Source organism: Plodia interpunctella, chromosome 3 (genome assembly GCF_027563975.2).
Source record: "Plodia interpunctella isolate USDA-ARS_2022_Savannah chromosome 3, ilPloInte3.2, whole genome shotgun sequence".
Taxonomy (NCBI): Eukaryota; Metazoa; Arthropoda; class Insecta; order Lepidoptera; family Pyralidae; genus Plodia; species Plodia interpunctella.
The window spans coordinates 11,509,180-11,529,250 of NC_071296.1; the positions used below are offsets into that span (position 1 = coordinate 11,509,180).

Genomic DNA, 20,071 nt, shown 5'->3' on the forward strand with positions numbered 1-20,071 from the left:
CTGACCTGCAATCAATAAAGCGGACCCTGGGCTCCGATGCTCAACGGCCCAGGAATAAACCAGGAAAACGCTCAGATTAGAGAGAGAGCTAATAAGCAAAAACAGGCCAATTTTGACGACGACGACAAGCCTAAAAATCACAACCAAATTTTCAAAAATTGTTTATATGTGTAGATTTGGCCTTCGGGGCGTAGCCAAGAATTGTTTGCACGAAAAGTTGGCACACGCCAGGATTAGAGAAAGAGAGAGAGGAAACTTCACGAAATGCGTAAGCGAATACAAAACGTTTAATTAGGTACATGAACAAATTTACTCACACAAAACAGACGACACTGAAAAATCTTCAAGGCGTAGCACAGGTCTGCGCGCGGGTCAACGCCCTCTTCTCAGCTTCCTTCATCTTGTCCAGGGTATCTTGCAGTTCCGGCCAGGGCGGGTATCGCTGGTTGATGATACGCATCTTGTGGATGCTGGGGTTCCGCAGGTCCATGGTGCGGGAGATGTTGGCACGGCTGTTGGCCGAAAAAACTATGTCCACCTGCCGTGGAGATGCAATGGTTTAGACGGGTTGGCAGCGTCAAGGATGGTAGATTGTTTATTCACAAATATTACACAGATACTCAATATAGGCAATGTACAATCAAGATTATATTTTTCATTCTGGCAATGCTGTATAAGTCATGAATAGCATAAATTCTAAACCTTTATCAATTATGTATATGTGTCACTCACTCCAGTTATCACATCAAAGTACATATGACACACATTGCACGTTTTGAAAATAATAAGCCGAAAATAATTTGGAATCATGTCGGCGTAATATGTAAAGAGATGAATTAATTCGGCCAAACGGGCATGATCTCGATAGCTCAGTGGTTATGAGCACTGTCTCGGATAGATGGGACGGAATTCAATTGCCGCTCCAATTCAGATTTTTTTGATTTAATTAAATAATGATGATATTTAATGATGTAAAAAGCATGTGTGACATGTATAACAAAACCATTCAATAAGACTTTGAGTGTCAAAAATCTATCACTGACTGTACCACTCACCTTATTGTTGCAAGCCCAACTGATAGCACAGAACAGAACAAAAAGGGCGAAGAAAGTAGTTAAGAACAGCGGTATAGTCTCCCAGTACGTCCGCATCACATACAAGATTTGCAACTTCTTGGACCACGGCATGTCGTATTGGCTGGGGGGGATCAATTGGGACATGACCCGGGCAGGGACCACTAGGGGTTTCATAGGGACTGCTATCTTTTGCCCCTTGAATGACACCTGTAGGAAATTAATCCTCAACGCAGACGTACATCGACCCGCTTCTCGCAGAAACTTCGACAGCATCATGCATTTAGTTGCGTCCTTGGTCTTTTTGAAAGAATCCCCACGAAAGTCTCAATAGTTTTTACGGAGCTATCATCAGCTTTAAAGTAAAAGAATTGGACTAATATGGATCTCAGAATAGATCTGAGATCAAGTCCGTAATTTTCGTCGAAATTTCACATTTATTGATCTATATTTTTACATTTCTTTAGATTATGGGGAGATTTCTAATTTGGCACTGATTATAACAGACACAGATTACCAATTAGTTAACAGAATGAGAATAATATTCCACATTTGAATATGTATTTTTTAAAATATATTTGAACCATGATGGGCTGAATGAAAACATTCAATATGTTACCATAAAGTCAGAAAAATTCAAGAATATTATAACCATAAAGATTTACTGTGTTGTGTTGTACGGAGTACCTAATAATTCCATGGTTATAACGTTTCATAACATTGCATCAGCTATATCCTCACTGGATAAATTAAATGTCTATGCTAATTTTCTACGAAACTTTCTTCTGTAATCATTATCATCATCGCCAGCGTGTCAAGCGCGCGGGGCCCTTCTATCTATGGTTTCAAGTCCCACCCCACGTCTACCGTGGTCTGCCGGGTTCAAACCGAAACAATCTCACACATAGGCAACAATTGAATGATGTAAGGTACGTCCATGGGGTATGACCGATCATTCAGCATTTATGAAACAAAAATAAATAACCCTGTGTTTATTTTTCCGTGAAAATAACGCTGGCTTTTAATTTTATGTCTAGCAGAAAAAAATAAATAAACACCTTTGACTTCGTCATATGACCTTGTCATTAGAAATTTAAAAGTCAATCGATATTTTTTTTATTTCATTTCTTTTATAAATTTTATAAAAATTAACTTTAAGCACACTATTTTAGATAAATATAATCTAATTTCAAACTATGGATATTTCGAATGAAAAATGGAGAAAAACCAGTTTGAATTTAAACTCTTGAATAAGTGCGCGGCGAACGTGTAAGTAGAATTCAACTCAACGGATTTGACACCCTGCGTTATTCCAAAATTCCCACATTTTAGATTTTATTATTTTTAAGATTATTTTCCCGCCCAGAAGAAGACTACTGGACCATTTACAATATATATTTTAAGAAAGTTCTGGCTCCGCATTTGCCTCAGTCAGGAAGTGCCTCCGAATCAATCTTACGCGCTGATTCGCCCGAACATGACTCAGGGCGTGCTGCTGCTCAGTGCTCGCGCAGCCGGTGCAGGAGCCAGCCATTAAATTACGGAGCAAGTACATTATAGACATGTTTCCAGAGTGTGGTAGCGCCGGCGTCTGTGATGACGCTGCGCACACCACGACGCCGCATCTCGCCTCGGACCAAGCGACGGTACCGAGCCATCAAGGACTTCTTACGACGAGCGATTGGTAATTTTCTTACCGATAGTGTCTCGTCTTTACATCTTCATCCCTTATGGGGTAGACAGAGCCAAGAGTTGCGAAACTCGAAAGCCACGTTTAGCTGTATCATATGCTTATTAAGATATAGTGACAGGATGCTAGCACATAGCCTTACTTCTCAACTAAATCTTATTTCAATGCATAAAAGGAGGTTCCAAATTTTCAAGCACAGGCCTCACCTAAATTTTCCCATTAATCTTTTGGATATTATTGTTAATTATATTATTGTTATTATCAAATATATTATTTCAGGAAGCTCATCGCAACCGGATATCAAAATTAATTCAAGTATTGCTGTCAATGTAACAAACTTAAAACATCAAATAGTAGGCATTGAACGTCAACTCAATGAAGTGAGCAAACATTTTTTGTGCACAGACTGTGTTGACTCAAACGAGTCAACTTCTTCCATTGGAAGGGAAAGATCTATCGCCGCTCGAACAGTTACACTAAAAGCTGATACGTCAACTGAAAGGAATTCGCGTGAAAGTAAAACTAAATTCCTGTTCCAGAAATTAAACGATAGAAAAGTCTCAGATGAAAGTGATTTAGTAGAACATTCAGAATCTGATCGTAATTACTTGAAACATGTCGAATCGTGTAGGAAGACAAAAACAAGTCCCAAAATTGACACCAAGTCGAAAGAAAGCAAACACAGACAAAGGCCAGAAATGGAAGAAAGTCAACTCTATTATGGAAAACAAAAATCGAAATCAACTTATGGACGTTTCTCTTCATCGTTCTCAACAAGTTACCATTCGTTGATTGACCCGAGATATGAGCGCACTTTGCGTGCTGATTACGATGCACATCATCACACAGCGCGTAACGAGTCGGGATACCACAGACATCGTACACATGAAAGAGCTGCACATCAACATTCAAAGCATATCCCCTATATTGAATCCAAAGAAGTCTCAGCAAAAAGAATTGTTAGGAACGAAGACAAGCGTGAAAGAAGACGAAAAGATAAAACTTCGCGAGAACGCCGTGAATTAGATCCAGATTTTATCGATAACATTATACAAAGACAATATAGACCGGTCACGATGTTTGGCAGAAGAGAATCAAATGTCAGTCAATTTTCTGCCCCCATTTGCCGCGACCAAGAATTTAAAAGTCCTGAAAATATTTTACTAGGATCAGATTTATGTTCTTGTTGTTATACAGATCGGAAACATAGAACCGCTAAGTATAATGATGTGAGTGATATGAGAAGCATTTGTGATACAAGACTCTATAGCTCAAAAAAGAACATTAGACACAAGACCTGTAGACGACAGTCTAATTACAATTATAATGATACTTCAATGTACGACGTAGTTCCTGTTAGGGAAAAATATAGTCCTAAAATGCAGAGAAAAATCATAGAGGATTTAATGTGTTATTCTAATCATAAAGAAGTTCCTCCATCGCCTAGGACTCTCCGGCCACGGTTGAATTTGAAAGCGCAAAATTTTAGTAACATGGATATGGATGAAGTTGAGTACTATAATAGCAGGAGACATACTAGAAATAGAAATGACAGACCCCGACATTACAGTGATTGCTGTAGTAACAAGTCTTCATCATTAAGGAATCTGGACTATCCCTATAATATGGAAACTAACAAACGAGAAATCAATCAACAAATAATGGGTACAACTAGTTATCGGGAGTCAATACAATCCCCTCAATTAAATAACGAAGCTACAAATACTAATCAAGCTCAAGCCATCAACACAACTATAAACAAATTACAGGATATAGAGAGTACAACTGATAAAACGGATAAAGCATTATGTGAAATCAAAGATATTCTTCAACATTTCCTACAAGAAATAAAGAAAGAAAGTGTTTCTCTAGACTCTAGCAGCAAAAGCGAACCAGTTCCATCGGCTGAGATTAAACAAAATACTGTAAAAGCAAACACAACCTTCGACGACCCTAGTTCTCAGAGTGATACTAATAACTGCAGCTTGGGTCCGCTGCCTTTACCACAGCCATTCTTGAGCCCACATTATTTAAATCCTTGTTGTTATCCTGTATTTCCTACATATCCAATAAATTGCATGCAAAATAGCTTTGTCGTACCGAGTCCTAGTTGCACTTGTGCTTGCACTAATAAGCCCGAGAAACCCCTCACCACTGACAAAGATACTTCACCCAACACTAATATTAAGAAGATCAACAATAATACCGAAACAGATAAACTAATCAAGGAAATATATAATTTAGTGACACAATCTCCTCGAACTGCACGTAAAAAAGACGACAAAAATATTTCTAGTAGAAAAGAGAAACCGAAGCCAGTAGTCACGAGAAGTGTAGGTGACAGTATTAAACTAACAAGACATGATGTCAAAGTTGGAACTCCGAAATTGAAATTATATTCCAAAAGCTGCGAAGCAATTGGTTCTCCGTTAGATGAGGAACACACCGCCAGAACTACTGCCAGCTATTCGGACACAGTTATAGGCAAGCTAAGTCTAGAAGCGACAGCTGCAGAATCAACGTCTACGGAAACCGAAATCAGCACAGTTCTTACTACTTCTACAGAAAAGAAGGTATTTTTATCCTGAAAATTGTGCTTCTATATATCTTTTTTTTTTTAATAAATTCTCAAATCTTTACAATTAATTAAACTTATCACTTTTCATATTCACAGGATCATGGTCGAATTTCTAAAGTGCTTCATTCTTTTGGGCTCATAAAAAAGAAGAAAAAAGACGTAATCGAGGAAGAGGATGAAGACGAGAGCGAAAGTGAAAGTTCCACCGAAGTTGAAATAAGGAAGAAACGGAGAGGTCCAGAATTTCCTCAAGAAATAATCAATTACGCGATGCACGGTCAAGAATTTTTCCACCTCCCTCCAATACCGCCGCCGCATCTTCACCACGAGTATCTAGCCCACCAACCGAACTTGCTTCATCACCATTACAGCGCATATCCAGGATATCCAAGCTCATTAATTCAGCCTACAGCTCCACCATGCCCTTGCGTAAGCCCACATGGAGAACCACAATATCATCATCATTCAAAAAGCCATCATAATCCACATTACAACCATCAACAAAACTACTATAATCCACAAAATAGACAGCCCGAAGTGCCTTTGTGCCTCAAAGAAATAGAGGTGAAGAGTACTGCGACGCAGAGCGATAGGAAATTACCATTTTTTGGAAAATTCGGCAGACGTTCACAGGAAATGGCGCCCCTGATACACCACCACCCAATGCCGCCGCCGAAAACTATTTCCACTCAAACAAAGCAAAATAAACCAAGCTTTTGGCAGAAACTAAACACACCGAAACCCATGACAGAGTCTGACCCTCGAATGTTTTCTTTTAGAAAACAAAAAGAGCTCTTAGCAGGCGACGCAAAACTTAAAAACGCTATGTTAAAAAAGTTGTTCCATAAAAGGAATCCTTTTTCACCGAATAATCTGATCGTGAAGACTCTAATGGGAAGAGATCCGTCCAGCTTTGGAGATGCACCGGTGATGCAACGACCCAAGATGTTCCTATAAAGCCTTGCCAGTCTAGTTTGTCTAAATTGTATTGTGGTTGAAAAATATTGTAGGGTTTGTGATGTTTTGATTTGTCATTTTATGTGTTGTTCTTAAGAAAAGTTTTGAAAGAATTGCCAGTGTACCAATTTATTAATTTACTTCGTCGCCCATTCTATTATACCACTGACGTACTATGTTACTCTGTATTTGTGTGGATGATCGTTAAAAAGATAACAACTATCCTCACTCCTAACTAGTCACTGTTGATGAGTGACCCATAACAAGATATAGATGCCTATACATAAGATATAGAGAAATCCTATTTATATTTTTGACTCCCAGCTGCTGTGACTTGTCTGCGTGAGTGTCCACAATTGACGACCGCCCACTGACGTCAACCTCAGTAAATCCCTGCAACTCTTTGGGAATGCTATATTTAGTTGATTTAGAACGGACCCGCGCACGCTCTTCTAAATCTATGGTCTAGTTGCCTATCAGCTGTCAAAGTTTTCTATCACATTCCAAGGATCCCGCGCGCGGGGCTCTAAATCTTTCTAAGGGGGCTTTCTAAATCGAAATAGTACTCTTCGAGGAATTCGAGTGGTCTAGGTAACCCACAGATATTACTTATATGTTTTTATACCTGTAAGGTAACCACACAACAATCTGTTTTTAAACGTGACTAATATATAATACGATCAAGTTAGAGGATCATCATTAATTAATAATATTGTTTTACTCTAATGATTATCAAAATATATATCGATACATATTAACCTTCTCAAATATTCTTCCACCTACTTCCATAACATTTCAAAGCATGCTGGTTGCAAAGTTTTGGCATATTGACGTATATCTGCCAGAATGTTAATGAATATATCATTTTTTTTTTCTATTTCAAATCAAACATCTAATGTGAAACTCAAAAATTAAAATTTTTGTATCTTACTTTGTTAGTTATTAAGTAGGTATAAGTTACGTAAATTATAAACTATGATTTGAAAGACAGTAAAAAAAATAGTAGCAAGTTGCCCCTGGAGTTATATGCAGACGTGACTATACCTCTTTTCCATTAGGTGAGCAAATTTTTTTACACAACTCCCTAAAAAGTGAGGTTGCCTTAGAGAAGATATTAAAGGAATTTGAGAATCACTCAGCTATAGTATTGCTTTATTATCTCACTCTTCGATAAAATACCTAACATCTTCGTTACAGCGAGAAGGCCCGTCGAAATGGCCGATGAAGTCCCAAATAGTCTGAAGCAACGTTTTAAGGGGGTTGAAAACTTTCTTCGCAGAATCGCTTTCAATTTAGGTTAGTACGCAAGTTTATTACAAAATCCAAAACACCTCTATTTTTAACGTAAAAGGATAGTAAAAATCTTTTTAATATTTCAGGAAATTCACCATCACAAACTGAAGTCAAAATTATCTCCTGCATTCCCATAGACGTCACTGACCTTCAACAAAAAATATGTGATTTGGAGAGAGTAGTGACACGCTTGCACAAGCCGCCTGCAATAGTGCACACTGCTCTGTGCGAGCCTACCCGCTGTGAGGCCGAACCGCCTGCCTTCCAAGAGAGGGAACTTCAGCAAACAAACCTCCCGGAAAGTCCCGCTTGTGACAATATTTTAAAGGACGTTAAATATCTCAGCGAAAAAAAACCCTCAGTATTGAAAATAAGTAATAATGCACGTGAATTCAGTACTCTTACACCTGTACCGAATACTACAGTCATAGACAATATTGCAGAAAAGAATAGAGGGAACACTATTAGCTCCAGTCTAATCACTTTTTTAAATGGAAACAATGAGAAAAATAACATTATTAAAAATAACTTTTCCAAAAAATTGAGGAGAAAGCTAGAGAAGAGGAGGAACAGCAAACCAAAGAGCCACCTGGTGTTCTACGCACAAACAGACGATTCACCGTTTAAAATTCACAATCAAGTTGAGAAGAGAGCCACTAATGTTGTTGATAAGAAATTGGGTAAGAGCAAGAAAGAGAAAAAGACTACGAAACTTTATACGAATAATTATTATCTGAGTGATATGGTACGCCAGTACGAGCCTTTAATGCACCAGTTGTCAGGAGCGACTTATGTTGAAAGCGACTTTTCATCGCCAATCTGCAGAGACATAGAGTACAATTGCTCGACTGCAGCCTATGGATCTGATTTATGTTCGTGTTGTCATAAGGACTTCGTCAACATCGATAACGGTGAAGTCAGTCAAGAGTTTGGATTCAGTAGTAAGTTCCAGGAACAAATAAACAGTCAAAACATGTACTACGACTCGAGCCTCTATGATTTAGTGCCTGTTAAAGAAGCTCCAGTTAAACCTAAAAAAATGACAGCCCCCGTCAAAGAAGCTTTAATTAAACCTAAGAAAAACTTGGAACTGTATAAAACTAAAAAGAACCAAAGATATGAAATTGACTTTTCGCACTACATGGATCATTATGGTGATAGACCATATGATCGCTCAATGTATGTTAATTATAATACTCTAGCACCGGCACCTAGAGTCGTGCAGACTACACCCAGGACCAAAGCACCTACTCGTAAAACATGTAGAAGAAAACCAGTAACACGACGAATAAGCATTTACAATGATGACATAGGTGAAGCCACTTCATATAGCTGTCGCATTGAGTGCGGAGACGTGTACAAAAAAACAACTTGTATACCTGAACCATCAAAAAAGACAGAGGAAAGAAAAAAAACAGTTACTTACAATGATGCCGAGACAGCCACAATCAACAATACTGAATGCCAAACTGTGACTACAATACAAAACGTGGAAAACGACTCAATCCCATCTGACGACAAAACTGAAATAACCTTAAACCAAATAAAATCTATACTACAATCTGTGCTGACAGAAGTAAAAACAAACAGTAAATTAAATAAACCAAAGGTAGGTGTCGAAGTAAAATTAAAGAAAGATGCTGTTATACAAAACGGCACTTCTTTCGGTACAATGCCAGGAAGCTCGCGTCTTTTAAATAGCTTCTCATATGGAGCTTACAACACGGGGCCTTATGGGGCGTCGTGTTCACACCCAATAAACTCTGGCCAACAGTGGTCAGGTGTGCCCTTTCCACCTAGATGTATGCACAATTATCCCGTCTTCATCCAATCACCTGGTCGGCTGCCCTACGGCGCTTGTTTTAAAAATACCCCGCATGTGATTAAACAATCCGCACATACTGCATGCAGAGCAAGTGCAGCTACCAATACTAATCACGAAAGGCGAGACGACCATAATTACGAAACTGACACATTGATCAAAGAAATTTACAAGTCCATAGCTCTTAACATAGACATGCCGAAAAAAGACACTTCCACAAGCAACTGCAGTAGCGTTTGGAAGCAGCGTTCAAGTCGCACCTCTACTAAATCCAGCTTTAAACACGATAAAACTGCGAGACAAGTGTTTCCCTTGGGCCCACCAAGTCACGTAAGCAACGGAAGACACGCAAATAATCCTGTAACATTCAGTCAATTAGGTTCGAATTCACAGATAAGTAGGAAAAGGGATGGGAGGAGTTCAGTGCAGTCGACTCCGTACAGTTCGAACACGTTCAATAATAAGTTGACATCGAATAGTTTAACTGTGCAGTCTAACACGATGAGTTCCACCAATGAAGGACGAATGAAAAGCAACCGGCACTACCTGGACACAACGCAGGAGCTGCCGTCCGAAAACGAGATCGAGATCAGGGAGCCTAAAAAGAAAGTCGTGGTGTCAGACCGTCGGCCACCAACCACGAGCACAGGCGTCACAGCCGAAACAGCCGAAGAAGAATCTGACGGGTCCGTACAAACGATCCTTCCGGATGAAGCAATTAACGAGGTAACTTTTAAATTACTTCGCCATTAAATCTAAGCCTCGTGTTTGTTTCCACAATTTGTAACTCTTAATTTCGGATTATTTGATAAATACGGTTTACATTTCAGCGCAGGTAGTGTAATTTATTAGCTTTCAAATAATTATTTAATTGCAGAAGAAAAAAGGTGCAAATCTATTCTCTAAGATGATCCAGTCGGTGAAACTGTTTAAGAACAGAAGGAGGAGGAGTCAGAAATCCAAAATAGACTCTGAAGAAGAAGAAAGCGACTCTGACGATTACCAAACTATTTACAGTCAGCAAGTGCAACAGCCCAGAAGACCCCTCATACAGATACATGTGCCACCTCGCAAGCTTCCCCACTCTAAGGTGAGTTCCCAGCATTGAAGACATTTAAAATTGTTGCTACTAATGATGAATGAAATCTTTCAGGTGTCGTATTCGAGGCAAATGAGAGGCCGAAACCAGGAAAAGCAGCGGCGCTCGCCCATGGAGCAAGAGTATCGGAGACAATGGAACGAACGGCTGATGTATCAGCGGAGGCCTCCTCGCTCTACCGACCAATCAGAGCGCAGCTATAAAGGCTCACAGAGGTAATCAGGTACCTACCCCAATTGCTTTTTTATTAACTACTAGATGTTGCCCGGAGCTTCGCTCCCGTGGGAATTTTGAGATAATATATAGTCTTGAATAATGTACCTTTCTAATGGTGAAAGAATTTTTGAACTCAGGCAGTTTCAGTGATTACCCGCCCCAAACCTACAAGCTCACAAAGTCACAGTCTCAACAAACGCTTACCTCTTTATAATAATAGTAGGCAAACTGACATCCGGCCGACGTCTCCCTACCATCCACCTCACCGCCTATGGTGTTACGTGTGCTTTCCATAATAACTATATGTTTCATGCCCTTTTCGAAGAACAGTCTTATTGAAGTCTACAATGTAGATTCCAGTATATACTTACCCATTTACACTACCACTATTTAAACAAATTATTCCCAGAACAAGCGAGCTTGCCCGTTGCAAAGCAACATGGATAAATCTATCATTATACCTGCACAAAGTACACAGCTGGTGCAACTATTCTTTGTCTGTCTGGGCCTTCGTTGGTCATCATCATAACGCACACTAACCAATTTTACACCAGGACCTATGACAAACCATACAACTCGCCGTACATGCCGAAACCAGTGATGGTGGAGCAAGGTATACCAGTGCAGAATACAATGTTCCAAGACATTTTGTCGACCATGTCGAAGCAGAAGCCCTACGTCCCGCCGCCGCAGCGCATGGGTCCCGGGCCGCCTAAAGGAATGTCCTGGTTCCAGAAACGAATGCGTTGCGGCGAAAATATTGTCAAGAGTTTGATTGTCAACAATTGAGGGTGCAGGGACAAGTCGAAATGGCAGTGCCTGGTGTCTGGTCATAGGTTCAAATGAGACTACTACTGCGCTCCTATGCATCATACATTTGTGGTATTAACAAGGAATCCGTCAAAAACGTGTGTGCTAACTTTTGTTGGAAAGATTCGTTCCGGGTTCCAAATAAATGTTCGTCACCAGGCATACAACGTTCCAACTTTGTGCCATTTCGAAATGTCACAGTACACAATGGGTGTAGATTTGGTTAAAGTGAATTCAAAATCGCCTCTATCTATAGTAGTTGTTGTTTACAAGCTATTCAGATACGATTTTGAACATTAGCAGAATCAACACCCAGTTTCTGTGTTAATAAAAAAATATCGCGGGCAATGCCAGGAAGGAAGAAATGGTACATGATATGGTTAGGTTTGGTATAGTTTCCGGATTATGTTGACTGAGAAAATTCATTGTCTATGGTTGCTATGTTATATGACTAGAATAAGCTTTTTTTTAATCTGTCATATTCAGTTTTGTGGCAATAGTCCGACGATTATGAATGTTGTGTATATTATTTATATATTGTCATGTATCATAAAATTTGTTATAATTAGCTCTTGTGCAGTTAATGTATTCTATTAAATTGAAATTGCCTTTGCTCGTGTATGAATTTCTTCCTTCGTGTTTTATATGTTTTAAATTGTTTGTGTAATACAGGAATTATTGGAAACTATAAATAAAATGTCTGTCATATTTTATTATTTTTTTCATGATTTTTATTTCTATACTTGATAATAAAAATAACTGGACTATGTCTGTACATAGGAGATACCTATTTTTATCGTAAATACTTATATAAAAAGGAGAGGACTAATTACGGTCAATAGCCAAAACAATTGGAAGTAGTTTTGTTTTTAATAGAGGTATTATTTAGGAAAACCTTGGAAATTCCAGAGCCCTACTATTGCACATAACGCCAGAGGGCTAACGCGAGTAATACGCCGCCCTGTTTCAATTTGACATAAAACCAAACAAATGTGAAAGTAAGTTAATACGTTACCTCTACACGTTAACTTCTTGAAAATTGACAAAAGTTTTAGATTTAGGGTCGATAGGAAATTAAAGTTGGCAAAACCGCAGCCAAAAGCTAGTGAAAAGACAAAACAATTTTCATATGTTCATTTATTATTTCTTAATAATATTAAATGCATTATAAAATTGTAGATTAAGGTACATATTGGTACACAACACGACGACTAGAATTAGTTACCTAACTAGGACAGCTTAAAGCCGGAGTGGAAGCGGAGGTCGTCCATCACGAACCTGGAATTATAATGAAGGTTAAAATTATGAATTTGTCAAACTAGTGGCCCTTTCCGGCTCGGGTAAAAACATAATATATTTTACAACTATGCCTTCCTCAGATATAACAATATCTATTGGTGAAAACCTCATGAAAATCCGTGCAGTAGTTAGAATTTATCGCGAACAGACAGATGCGGTAGAGGGGTTGTTTTGTAATATGTAAGGATAGGGTCTATTACCGCTGTGAAAAACTCAACCTTGTAAGTCAAAGCGATTAAAAGATATGACCATTTTTGTCGCGATTGCGTGACATACATTTTGCTATTTCACAGGGGAATCAAAATGTGTTACTATGAGATACTTTTCTTTGATTTAGAACCATGAAATTTAGCGAGAAGCGTTGTCTTACAGCGCAAGTCAAGCAATAAATCTGAAAACCGTAGCGACTACATATCAAAATACCGCTCTTAACCCGATTTTTGTCAAACAAAAACACAAAGTAGATACTTACTTTATAGACCTGAAAGTATTGCATTGTCAAAATTACAATGCAATATTTTTAGGTCAAGTGGAACTTCTCACATTCTGAATATATAAATCGGAATTTTATTCAAATTGGTGCACCTTATTACGGAATCATAAGCTACATAATCACTTATCACCTAAAGAATAAACAAAAAAAAAATCACATTCAACCAGGGACCGGACCGCTATCCCTTTCACGGGTTTAGAAGGGGTTTTTTGAATGGGTTTGCTTTCGAAAGCCGTTTGGTGCTGTAACCCGTTCAATTTGCTTTGGTAAGCGCTATATCAACGACTACAAAACCCTTTCTTTGAAGTAAGTAATACGAAGGGGTTACCCGTTCAGATAGCAGGCCAATTTATGCTTTAAGCTCAGACCATACGGTCTTAATTTGAATAAATTGCATTGCACAAAAAATACATACTAAGCACGTGCGGTAAAGCGGTGCGTTATTATTTACACGATTGTCGTTTCGTGTCTTTTAGGCTCTTTACACACGGAGCTACGCAAATTTGCACAGGAGCGGGGTGTGATGAAAACTACACCCCTCTCCCCTCACAGGCATTTAAGGGGAAAGCCAAACGGGGTAAGCGCTATAACGAACGGGTTACCCGTTCGAAAGAGTTAGCCATATCATATGAGAAGTCCTTTGAAAGGGTTAGCCTCACCATACATACTTTTACATCAATATTTAAAAACTTTACCCATAAAATAGCAGTGGTAGAGGCGCGGTGCTAAGATGCCACAGCGCATGCGCGTCCCACGCGTAGTATTTCGGCGGGAAATCAAACAACTCCAAAGTCAAGGCCGCCCCCGACAGTAGCGTGAAGGCGATCATACGCCACGTATATTTCCTTCCACCCAGGTACTGGATGATGGACCATACCAGCCAGATTAGTGAGCCAATCACACCTAAAGGACAAAAAACTAGTTTTGAGTTTTCTGTCTATTTTTTTTTTACTAGCACCTGGGCTTGGCTCCCGTGGGATTTTCGGGATAAAAAGTAACCCATGTGTTATTCCAGGTTATATTCTACCCATGTATTCCACTATTGGTCCAGTAGATTTTGCGTGAAAGAGTAACAAACATACGTACACACATACATCATCACAAACTTTCTCATTTATAAAATGAGTAGGATATGAACACGCTGAGCTTGTATCGTGGGTTTTATGCATTCACGGAAGTACGATTCACAACTCGTGTGTCCGCGACTCACCGTGCCTCTCCGCGGCTCACCGCGACTCACCGTGTCTCTCCGCGACTCACCGCGACTCACCGCGACTCACCGTGTCTCTCCGCGATTCACCGCGACTCACCGTGTCTCTCCGCGACTCAACAGGTGCACAATTTACAATGTATGATGATATCATTGCGTCAAAGTCTGTAGGTTCGATTTGTTAGCGAAAACGAGCATTACCATCTTTATGCAATAAAAAGTATTTTTCCGTTCAAAACCAATACCCATTTAAAGTAAACTCACCAAAGAATATATTGACTTTCATGTTGTAGTCATAGTCAACACTCCCGGAGTACAGGTACCTGACGTGCTCAATGTAATAGAGCAGCGGCAGAGATAGCACCGAGATTGTCAGCCTCTTGCTTCTGTGAAACACTCTGCGAATATAAAAAAAATCTATGCATATATAAAACTCTTGCGTTACTGAGTGACTGACTGACAGACAACGCACAGCCGAAACTACTGGGCGTGGAGAGCTGAAATTTGGCATGTAGGTTCCTAGGACAGTGTAGGGGAGCACTAAGAAGGGATTTCCTGAAATTCCCACGGGAAGCGGGATTTTTACTCACGTACAAAAGCTAGTCTATACATTATAACACTGTAAGTTGGCTGTGTCTGTATATAGAAGATATGGGACTAACAGAGCCAAAACATATTCAGAATTTTTGTCTGTCTGTCCTACTGTCTGTACGTTTATTCGCATATCACGCAAAAACTACTGAATGGAATTTAATGCAGTTTTCACAGTTATATGTACAGCAGAATAAGTTTCAACGCGATATGTTGCTTAGAATCGTAACGTTTGACGTCGGTACGTTGAGTGCGGGCCTTGTAAACCACTCGTGCTAATTTAAGTTGTACCTTAATATGGCCGCCACAAAAAGTGCTAGCACCATAGACAAGGCGCAGGCATAGTCCATGAACTCTGTAAACGGAGTGTCTCGGGTGTGGAATATTGTTGACCAGGCCCAAGCGTGTACGCAGACCTATGGAGAACAATACAGAGTAGGCTAAATTAGGGTATTATCTCCTCTTAAAAACTGTTTTAAATCAATCCTCGCAATGAACAATTCGAATTTTTATGTCAATTATATTAAACCGATGTAAGACTTAAAAACGATTTCTAATTTAAACTGATAAATTCGAGCGCGGAAAAGCATGCCGCCATGGAATTCGGCTCGAGAAACTTTTGAGGTGTTAATCCAAGGTATCAGCTACCTCAATACCAAATTTCCAAAATAAAACTCCGCCGTTTGAGCGCGAACAGTGACAAACATACAAACTTTCGCTTTTATATAAGTGGCATTTGACAATGTTGAGTCTTATGAAACTATATTTACCGCAATAAATGCATTCCAAAAAATAACCACTGGCATTGTTTTGACGTTGAACTGCGAAGCGATCTCCCTGTACATGTACACGTGAGTAGCCAGGTTCAGCAGCGATGCGAATGCTGAGGCCGGCTCCTGCACTCCGAACACACGAACAAATGGCCACTGAAAACATACGACAAACTTAATTAGTAAGTAATGATTGTTATGTGGTTGAAGCGCTGGTGGTGTAATGGTTAAGACGCCCGCCTGTGGATCGAAAGATCACAGGTTCGAATCCTACTCGTGCCACATTTATTTATAGTAGTTTTCATCGACCACCACTTGCTTCCGGTGAAGGAAAACATCGTGAGGAAACCTGCACACTGGTTGATTATTAACTTGTGTGTGAAATGAAAAAGGCAATGGCAAACCACTCCTATATAATGCCAAGAAACTTGTATCGAGTGTATCAATCCTCGTAAAGACCACGACCTTCAGCCATGAGGAATACGATTATGAAGAAGAAGATTGTTATCTGATGATGTTATTCAGACATGGTTACTATTATCTGGGCTCTGGTATGTAACGACTGAGGATGTAACTGGGTAAACGCTAATGAGAAATATGATGGAGGCATATGGTCCCGCCCTGGAATACGACCACTCCACATCCCCTCATGGTTATTTATTTATTTTATTTTATTTTTATTAAACTGCTAGTAAGTGTGTTATAAAATAAATAATTTGGTGGTCCTATGTATAAAGCGACTAAGGAACAACAGCATCCCAAAGAGGGTCGATGGCAAGCGGCGGCGGTTGCAAGTTCACAACCGAATTTTTAAATCAATTAATAAATTAATTAGTAATGACTAACATAACTGGACAAATGACATTAATTATTAATTTAAAGAAATACTATTAGCATCATCAACAAATTCCTTAAAACATAAAATTGACTAGTGGATAGAAGTGAACATTATTTCAAAACTGAATTTATAAGTGATCAAAGGTAACATCTTTCATCACTGCCTGATATAGATGCATCAGAACACAACAACTACTTATTCAATAAATAAATATCCCTCTGTGACACAACATGTCATCTTTATGGAACGCAAAATAATATAGAGTATTGACCCACTTTATAAATGTAGGCTTCATAATTGTACTTAATAAATATAATGATATATTTCATTTTGATTAAGGTCAGTTAATTTGAGGTCAGGAGGTATAATACTACTAGTTATATGGTCGTCCTGAAATTGAGTGTCAAGGCACACAAATAATTTTATATTCTATTTCTAGATCATCGAGAAACAAAGTCGAACTTATCACTATAAGTCAATTTTACATTCTATAGTTATCAGTGGCACATTCTAGAGATAATAAAAATTCTATTGGTAGTAAGATTGGTAGTTACAAGGACAACAATATTTTTTTTATTACATTGTGTCTAAACTATGAAGAAATACATATTTTACAGTAGTAAGTAATGACTAACATCCTACAAAGTGTAGCAATTATCAGTGCTACACTCTGCTCTGCATTAAAAGTGAGCAACAAAACATAACAGTGCCATAATAATGATGAAAAAAAATAAATTTCGTTTTTAGCACCACAGTAACTCATGTTGAAACAATTATCTATTATAATGTAGATAAATCAATTTTATATTTGGATTATCTATTATTTTGGATATATGCTTTAATTTGTAGCATACACAAGGTACACAAGGTGTATTGCTTTTAGTGTAAGGTGGTTGCTTAACCAATATTAAATGGAACAATGGTCTACCAGAAGCAAACAGAATTACCTTTCCATGAAACTTGGGCGTCTCATAGCCTCTTTCCTGAAAGCCCTCCACGGTCTTCCACATGCACTGATATTGACACTCAGCCTGACAGCCCCATCTTAACAGGCGGCTTCCTAAATCTTGCAATTTTAACGCTTTTGGTGACAAGGATGAGCCATCTAGAAATACACGGAACAGCATTACATGTTTGAAAAATTAAAAGAAAATTGGTTTAGTAGATAAAGGGTTTGAGATAACTAAACTTACTTTTGCTTTTATAATATTACTAATGTCCCGGCTTCGCTCAGGTAAAACCATAATAAAAAAGTTATGTATATTACCCCTGAACGTTTCGTTAACCTCTGTGCCAAATTTCATCAAAATCTGTTTATAAGTTTATTGATTAAAAACAAAAATACAAATCTTTTCTCTTTATAATATTAGTATGGATATAGAAATTATTAAATTAATTTTATCAGTATCTATTCACAGAAAAATAATTTTGATGAGTATGAAGGAGAAACTAACATACTTACATACTAACATTAATTATTGATTTGGAAGTAAGCACATTATGGAATTAAATTAAATGCTTACCTACTAACAAAACTCACCTTTCGTACAATTAGCACTTTTACAACTTTTCAAACATTTCTGGTAAAACGGCGACCGGTCCCCATCGCTCGTAGAAATAAAACCAAAGTTTTGGATAATTATAAATAAAACAAATATCGATAAATCTATAGGTTTCATTATAATATTTGGACAACGTTTTGGTGTAATATGATTTTGTGTTGTGTTTTTTTTTATAGGTACTTTTATTTTGAATCAGCGGCAATATCAGCGGTGAGCGAGCCGGGGGGCAGGGTAATCGATAGATATGACACCAAGTTATGACATTGACAACGTTTTGACAACCCCAGTCAAAGATAGGTGCAAATGTCAAACGTGCGTGGAATAATCTTCGTACAACCCTTGTACAACCGGAGTAGGTACCTAATAATTCCATTCGTGGAATGGATTTCCACCCTAATTCCACGCACGTTTGACATTACACTTGCAAGTTTGACATTGACATTGTATTTTGTAAACATGTCATTGTTTAACCTAAAAACCACTAAAAGTTAATAAATTTACATGACAATAAAAGTGCAAAATGGTATTTATTCTAAGGACACTGTTTTCCAAAGCGTTTAAGAAACCACGTAGTTATCTGCGCAACAAATTCATTGATTCAGTGAGACTTCATGTTAAAGGAGGTACCGGAGGCACTGGCCTTCCGAAGTATGGTGGTCTTGGGGGCCAAGGGGGCTGCGTCTACTGCGTCGGCAAGGAAGATGCAAATCTAAAGAATATTATGAACATGCATCGCGGAAAAACCCTAGTTGCTGGCCACGGAGAAGACAGCAGAAAAACAAAAATTGTTGGCAACCCTGGTCCAGATATCAAATTGGAAGTCCCCCTAGGAGTTACTGTATATAGAGAAGACGGGAAGGAACTAGGCTCTATAGACACTGAAGGACAAAGTGTGATATTAGCCAGGGGTGGCCCCGGTGGTACCAAAGAAAACAATTTCCTTGGACACTTTGGACAAGCCCATCATGTCCGGCTTGATCTTAAATTGATTGCAGATATAGGGCTGGTGGGATTCCCTAATGCTGGAAAAAGCTCACTGTTGAAAGCCATTTCTAGAGCAAAGCCAAGAATAGCTAACTACCCTTTTACAACAATCAAACCAAATAAAGGTGTAATACATTATGAAGATCATAGACAAATATCTATAGCAGATTTACCTGGTCTCATTGAAGGGGCTCATGTAAATATAGGGTTAGGGCACACATTTCTAAGACATGTAGAGAGAACAAAATTGTTGTTATTTATAGCAGATGTTCAAGGGTTCCAGTTGAGTCCCAAATATCCCAAGAGGTCCTGCTTAGAAACTGTTTTACTTCTAAACAAAGAACTAGAATTATATGACCCGGAATTGCTCGAGAAACCTGCACTTCTAGCTATCAATAAGATGGATTTGCCTGGATCTACAGATATTTTCAAGGAAGTGAGAGAGTCTCTGTCAAATATTGACCAAGTATTGAATACTATACCAGAGGAGCTGCGGCCAAAAAATATTATCTCATTTCAAGATATTGTTGGGATTTCTGCCTTGACCAATTCCCAAAGTATACAAGAATTGAAACTGATCTTGCGGAAGAGATTAGACCAGTTTGCTGAAGAAAATAATCCAGATATTGAAGACTCTCAAAGAGTGTACAAAAGACATAAAGCAATGATTAAAGAGAGAGGACCACAAGTCACATAATTAAATTTAAGTATAATAAAATATTATTGTTTTTATTTTTGGCTTCTTCGTACTATATTAAACACAACATATTCAGCTCAGGCTGGACC

At 38.6% G+C, this 20,071-nt stretch overlaps 5 protein-coding genes across 6 annotated transcripts; 3 read left to right on the top strand and 2 right to left on the bottom strand.

The window, feature by feature from the left end:
- Positions 1 to 256: 256 nt before the first annotated feature.
- Positions 257 to 1,639, bottom strand: LOC128683512 (uncharacterized). The gene is made up of 2 exons (XM_053769215.2): positions 1,056 to 1,639; positions 257 to 538 (listed from the first exon to the last, which is right to left on the bottom strand). The coding sequence occupies exons 1-2, from the start codon at positions 1,350 to 1,352 to the stop codon at positions 344 to 346; spliced, it is 492 nt and encodes a 163-aa protein (XP_053625190.1). The 5' UTR covers positions 1,353 to 1,639; the 3' UTR covers positions 257 to 343.
- A 520-nt stretch (positions 1,640 to 2,159) lies between these two features.
- On the top strand, positions 2,160 to 6,413 carry LOC128683754 (uncharacterized). Its single transcript, XM_053769674.1, has 4 exons — positions 2,160 to 2,342; positions 2,646 to 2,757; positions 3,043 to 5,336; positions 5,438 to 6,413. Exons 2-4 carry the CDS (start codon positions 2,670 to 2,672, stop codon positions 6,296 to 6,298), a joined length of 3,243 nt encoding a protein of 1,080 aa, XP_053625649.1. The 5' UTR covers positions 2,160 to 2,342; positions 2,646 to 2,669; the 3' UTR covers positions 6,299 to 6,413.
- Positions 6,414 to 7,158: 745 nt separating this feature from the next.
- Positions 7,159 to 12,258, top strand: LOC128683420 (uncharacterized). Of its 2 annotated transcripts, none has more exons than XM_053769054.1 (6): positions 7,159 to 7,356; positions 7,496 to 7,594; positions 7,678 to 10,139; positions 10,291 to 10,503; positions 10,567 to 10,727; positions 11,283 to 12,258. In XM_053769054.1, exons 2-6 carry the CDS (start codon positions 7,513 to 7,515, stop codon positions 11,515 to 11,517), a joined length of 3,153 nt encoding a protein of 1,050 aa, XP_053625029.1. In that variant the 5' UTR covers positions 7,159 to 7,356; positions 7,496 to 7,512; the 3' UTR covers positions 11,518 to 12,258. The 2 variants fall into 2 exon arrangements, with proteins under 2 accessions (XP_053625029.1, XP_053625030.1); XM_053769055.1 differs by having other exon boundaries at positions 10,567 to 10,735; positions 11,283 to 11,421.
- A 400-nt stretch (positions 12,259 to 12,658) lies between these two features.
- PGAP3 (Post-GPI attachment to proteins 3) lies at positions 12,659 to 18,544 on the bottom strand. The gene is made up of 7 exons (XM_053769058.1): positions 18,280 to 18,544; positions 17,687 to 17,844; positions 15,902 to 16,057; positions 15,423 to 15,547; positions 14,805 to 14,938; positions 14,026 to 14,233; positions 12,659 to 12,816 (listed from the first exon to the last, which is right to left on the bottom strand). The coding sequence occupies exons 1-7, from the start codon at positions 18,416 to 18,418 to the stop codon at positions 12,768 to 12,770; spliced, it is 969 nt and encodes a 322-aa protein (XP_053625033.1). The 5' UTR covers positions 18,419 to 18,544; the 3' UTR covers positions 12,659 to 12,767.
- A 96-nt stretch (positions 18,545 to 18,640) lies between these two features.
- LOC128683422 (uncharacterized protein) lies at positions 18,641 to 20,017 on the top strand. Its single transcript, XM_053769057.2, has one exon. The coding sequence runs from the start codon at positions 18,822 to 18,824 to the stop codon at positions 19,980 to 19,982; it is 1,161 nt and encodes a 386-aa protein (XP_053625032.1). The 5' UTR covers positions 18,641 to 18,821; the 3' UTR covers positions 19,983 to 20,017.
- The last annotated feature ends 54 nt before the right edge of the window (positions 20,018 to 20,071 follow it).